The 6000-nt window shown below is 29.6% G+C and overlaps 2 protein-coding genes across 2 annotated transcripts in view; one reads left to right on the top strand and one right to left on the bottom strand.

The window, feature by feature from the left end:
* LOC113378024 (male-specific lethal 3 homolog) overlaps window positions 1–6000 on the top strand; it is a gene marked incomplete at its 3' end in the record, with an annotated part of 161052 nt that overhangs the window by 65887 nt on the left and 89165 nt on the right. Inside the window, 1 exon segment of the mRNA XM_026618522.1 lies at window positions 5252–5300.
* The window catches only part of LOC113378022 (protein Malvolio-like), an 87757-nt gene that overhangs the window by 37097 nt on the left and 44660 nt on the right, over window positions 1–6000 (bottom strand). Inside the window, 2 exon segments of the mRNA XM_026618520.1 lie at window positions 1452–1636; window positions 1715–1862. Coding sequence (XP_026474305.1) covers window positions 1452–1636; window positions 1715–1862 — 333 coding nt within the window.

The following is a 6000-nucleotide window of genomic DNA, read 5'->3' as shown; positions in this document are numbered from 1 at the left end:
GTATGTCATTTTGTTTTATTTGAATTATAATATAAACATTTTATATTATTTGTTCTATAAATCAATCTTACGTATATTATTATCAGATAAAACTAATAATGTGTGTCCAAATGGTTTTTAAATGGTTAAAATCCGTTGACGCATTTGAAACTTAACATAATTTCGAATTTTTATTAAATTTTTTCATAAATCGTACATGTGAGAACAGCTTTAAATACTTAAGCCGTCAACACATGTATCTACGTTCATATAAATATATTTGTAAGCGCTGTATATGAAATTGCAAGTGGTGCAACGGCTTTAGTATAAAGTGTGTTTCACACTGTGCAATTTCTTTTCTGTTTTATTATTTTATATAGTTTTATTGAACAATATTTTATTGAACAATATTTATTGAACAATATTTTATTGAACTCGGTGTAATTGGCATTTTGCCGTAAGGTACGTTGCATGTGTAAATAATCTATAAGGTTAGAGATGTCAATATATAATAAAAGAACTCTACTGACAATCTAGAAGATGATAAAAGAACTGTACTGATAGCCTTGAGCCTAGAAGAGGACTCTACTCACGAGCAAACTAAAATTAAAATTGAAAAGAAACCGAGCAAATTAAAAACAAATGAGACTCTACTGACGAGCAAATTAAAAATAAAAGGTAAGTACTACTAATAAGCAAACTGAAAACTAAATAGGAAAAGGGACTCTACTGACGAGCAAACTGTAAATGGAAGAAAAAGAGACTCTACTGATGAGCAAACTAAAAATGGAAGGAAAAGGGACTTTACCAAAGACCAAACTGAAATTATAAGTTAAAAGGACTCTACTGACGATTTGGATGATAAAAAAGGCCTATTGGCAACCTAAAGGCTTAGAATTATAGAAATAAGGAAATCTACTGACGAGCAAACTGAAAATAAGGGAAAAGGGGCTCTACTGACAAACAAAATAAAATAAGATAAAAAGAAACTACTGACAAACAAATAAGTGTAAAGAAAAACAAGGGCCCTTTTGACGAGCAAACTGAAGTTATATGTTAAAGGACTCTACTGACGATTTAGAAGATAAGAGAATTCTAATGACGAGCAAATCAAATCTACATATAACTTTAAAAAAAATGCCAGCAAAAAAAAGTTAATAGTTAATAGGAAAAGAAGACCGAGCAAATGAAAATGTTAAGAGCAATTTATTCGAAAACAAACTCTACTGACGAGCAAATATATTGAAACATTTTAGGAAAAACGGACTTTACTGACGAGCAAACATTTGAATAAAAATGACCAAAAGGTCACTATTTTGTGAAAAAAGTTAATGGTAAAAAGGGACTCTACTGACGAGCAAATAAAAATATAACATATTACTTTAAAAATGTATTACTTTAAAAAAGAATAATTCTTGTTTTTATAACATAATAGTAAAAATCTTTCATGTGTCCATTGTAAATTTTATTACCTTGCCGAGAGCCTTTGCATAACAAGGCCCAACACCGTGGCACTCAGCAAGATCCATAGCAATTTGTACTGCGCCACGACACCGCTTTGTAAATCGCTTTCTATATTACCAGGATCTAGATATGCTATCGACATTAAAAATCCAGGGCCGGTGAAGGCCCATAGTTTACGGAAACTGAAACCCTCCTGGAAAAAAATAGATAGATAAATGTGTATATATATATATATATATATATATATATATATAAAAGTGATTTTTTTTACTTTTTCTGTTTCTGGTATCAAGACTTTTTCGTCTGCAAAATATGTCTGTTGTCCTTGCAATAAAGTGCTTTCGTTGTTGGTCGAATTGATGGCACGAGGGTTCCTTTGGTTGTCTTCTCCAGAACCATCTTGGTTTATAGTAATCATTCTGAAAGAAAAGTAAAAATATTTTGAAAAATCTCTGAAAACACTGATAATAATTTTCCCTGATGTTGAGATTGACCATCGAGACTTTCTAATGCAAATAGTGTAGTTGTTTATATATGCAATGAAATTTTTTGTTCGACATTCAAAACTTATTCTCAAAATGTACTCTCATGTTCTCGAATTGTATTTGTTAAAGTACTTTCATTCTTAATATTTATTTTTATACGTTATTTATTTATCGTTATTTAGAAGTAGCGGTTTGTTCGTCAGTAGAGTCATTTCTGTTTTATTCTTCAGATTGCTATTTAATTTGTTCGTCACTAGAGTGCGTTCTTCTTCTTATATCGAAATCAGTTTGCTTGTCACTAGACTTCCATTTTATCTTCTATGTTGCTAAATAAATTATTCGTTTGTATGGTCCTTTCAGATGCAGTTTCTCTCATCAGTAGAGTCCTTTTCCATCTTACTGGTTTATATTTATTTTGTTCGTCAGTAGATTACGGTCTAATATCGAGAATTATGTGCCGATTCTGCCGTAGAATAGATAGCATATAAAATATTTTCTCATATAAATTGGTACTAAAAACTGTCAAAATGCGTGAGATAGAATAGTTTTGTGGTAATTCTGCCTCGTTATCATGGCAACTATAATTGCTTGGCAGTGAAAACTGTAAAAATGTCTACATATTTGCTGTGCGATCGGGCGTATTTTACATAAAAACAAGTAAGGGAAGATTCTGCTATCATAACATTCTCTCTTGCTTGTTTATATGTAAAATACGCCTGATCGCACGGCAAAAAGATGGACATTTTCACATAATCACTAACAAGAATAAATAGCGTTGCCATGGCCCCCTTTAACATTAATATCATCTAACAAATAATGCAAAAATATCATTTATATTATATTAAGATTTTTTATTTGATGTTGAAAACATATTCTTGAAATGTTATTGCTGTTATTTTTGTACGTTTCGACCCTCGATGCGTGTCATCATACAGTAGTTACATTTTTTTGTTTATTTGTTAATAGAGTCCTAACGAGATTTAAGTTTGCTCCACGATAGAGTCCCTTTTTAAAATTTTAACCTGTAATTCAATTTGAACGTCAGTAGAGTCCCTTTTTATTACAAAGTTTTTATTCAATTTGCTCGTCAGTAGAGTCCTTTTTTAGAATTTTAGAGTCTATTTAGTTTTGCTCGTCAGTAGAGTCTCTTTATTATTACTAAGTTATTTTATAATTTGCTCGTCAGTAGAGTCCCCTTTTTCATTGTCTAAGTTGTTATTTTGTATTTGCTCGTCAGTAGAGTCCCTTTTTTGATCGTCTAAGTCGTTATTTTGTATTTGCTCGTCAGTAGAGTCCCTTTTTATCTTCTGAGTTGTTTTACAATTTGCTCGTCAATAGAGTCCCCTTCTTATTACTAAGTTATTTTACAATTTGCTCGTCAGTAAAGTTCCTTTTTGATCGTCTAAGTTGTTATTTTGTATTTATTCGTCAGTAGAGATCCTTTTTATTATCAAGTTGTTTTGCAATATGCTTGTCAGTAGAGTCCTTTTTTCAAACTTCATTCATATTTTTTGCTAGTCAGTAGAGTTCTTTTTTATAATTTCAGACTCTATTTTGTTTTGCTCGTCAATAGAGTCCCTTTTGTCGTCTTGGGATATAGTTTTCTCGTCAGTAGAGTTCTTTATTATTTTTTTTTTGTTTGCTCGTTAGTAGAGTCCATTTTTAGACCTTTAAGGAGTTTTTTTATTTTGCTCGTCACTAGAGTCCCTTTTTATTACTAAGTTGTTTTACAATTTCGAAGTCCCTATTTAATCGTCTAAGTTGCTTTTTGTATTCGTTCGTCAGTAGAGTCCCTTTTTATCTTCCAAACTGTAATTAAATTTGTTCGTCAGTAGAATCTCTTTTTATTACAAAGTTGTTATTTGATTTGCTCATTAGTAGAGTCCCTTTTTGATCATCAAAGTTGTTAATTTGTATTTGCTCGTCAGTAGAGTCCCTTTTTATTACTAAGTTGTTATTCAAATTGCTCGTCAGTAGAGTCCTTTTTCATCTTCTAAGTTGTTATTCAATTTGCTCGTCAGTAGAGTCCCTTTTTATTATTAACAGTGAGTAGTTTTTCATTTTGCTCGTCAGTAGAGTCCCTTTTCATCTTCTAAGTTGTTATTCAATTTGCTCGTCAGTAGAGTCCCTTTTTATTACCAAGTTGTTATTAGAGTAGGGTCCCTTTTTTGATCTTCTAAGTTCTTATTTTGTATGTGCTCGTCAGTAGAATCCTTTTCTGATCGTCCAAGTTGTTTTACATTTTGTTCGTCAGTAGAGTCATTTTTTATCTTGCTCGTCAGTAGAGTCCTTATTTAGAATTTTTAAATCGGTTTTGTTTTGCTCGTCAGTAGAATTCATTTACAAAAACAATAACTGCTCGAAAGAGAATACGATTGATTTATTTTATGTTCAAGTCGTTCTGAATCGTACGATACCGAAATTGGAAAAAGATAAAAGTCAAACTTTTCGTCGACGTTTACTCAAAAACGGCTTAACCGATTTTAAAAATTTCAAAGGCAAATTTGATAAGGACTAAAGTTGTGAGGGAAAACATTATTTTCAAAATTAATAGTTTGATATGTTATAATTCTATTTTTATTTCTGTTTAAGTTGATAAGTATCAGTAGATAGGTTAGTATCAGAAAAATCGTGCAACTTGCCTTAAGACAAAATTTATTAGTTTTAACCCATGTTTTCACTGATGTTTATAATGTGAAGTATTTTCACATAGAATGATTGAATGAAAATTTGTTTTTAGAAATAGATAATTGACAATGAATTTTACAAATAATTTTTAAAAAGATATTAAACTTTTATTGTTTCATTCAAGAATTCTGTATTGTTCAGTAAATGTTGTTTTTCAAGTTGCATTGGTTTCGTCTGGATTTGTTATTAAAGAAGAACAGAAATGCAAATACGTACTAAATTTGCACTAATACAATTGTTTCTGCAGTACAAATAGAAATATAATTTCGAATGATGAATGACTCGTTTGGAATATAAATGGTTTGTTATGCAAAATTTATGATTCAATTGTATGGTACATCAATTATCTAATTCAACAAAAAAATAACTAGTTGTGTATGGCAAATAATTCAAAGAAATATGAGATAAGATTCTTCCTAACACAGCTTGATCAAGTTTTGTTCATTTATTTTCGTTCAATTATAAGCTCTTATATTTTGTCCATAAAATACGAAGTTACAGTATTTATAATAAACTATTTGAAAACATTTAATAATTTTTGAATATTTTGCTACGGTATGGGAAGTTCCAGCAATTTGCCTTATAGCTTATGCCTAATTAGTGATTAAAATAATAATTGTTTTTTTTTGTTGTAGAGAATGCAAGCAGAAGTAATGATTTGTCTTGAAAAAGTACTTCGTCTCGGTGAGTACATCTTTTTATAATATTTGTATATATATATATATATATATATATATATATATAAATTAAAAATTACTTGATGGTTTTCACAAATTAAAAAGTTATCATTTCTTTTGTTGATGCTGTTTTTGTTTTTGCTGTTTGGTGAATAAAACAAGATTCCCAAAAACGTCTCTGTGAATTATTTCTGTGAACAATTTATGGAGGTGACATAAAATTTTATACACAAATCATAAAATTTTGTAAGATTTATACAATTACAATCATTAAAAAAAAATAACATCTCAGTTTAAAAAAATTATGTTTTGCATTCCAATTAAAAAAGGACTTGACTGACGAGCAAATCGAACTTGACAAAACTATTAATGAAATAAAATGGGAAAAGAGACTCTATTGACGAACAAATATAACTTGGTCAGATTAAAAAAAAGTGTAACATAAGACTACTGACTAGCAAATCGAACTTGAGAGCAATGCTATTAATATAAATATTAAACTAAAAAAGGGACTCTACTAACGAGAAACTAAAACTTGGACTTGAGAAGAATAATTATAAAATCTTTATGACAAAAGGACTATACTGATGATCAACTTAAATTTGTGAAAAATATTCAATTTAGAAAATTAATTCAGAAGAAAGGGACTCTACTGACGAGCAATGTAAATCTATTTATTAAATATCATTCAAAAATGTAGAGGAAAA

This window comes from Ctenocephalides felis, unplaced genomic scaffold (genome assembly GCF_003426905.1).
Source record: "Ctenocephalides felis isolate EL2017-DRISC unplaced genomic scaffold, ASM342690v1 CF-g0.4_SCAFFOLD_01886, whole genome shotgun sequence".
Lineage (NCBI taxonomy): Eukaryota > Metazoa > Arthropoda > Insecta > Siphonaptera > Pulicidae > Ctenocephalides > Ctenocephalides felis.
This window is presented reverse-complemented; position numbering and strand designations above follow the sequence as displayed.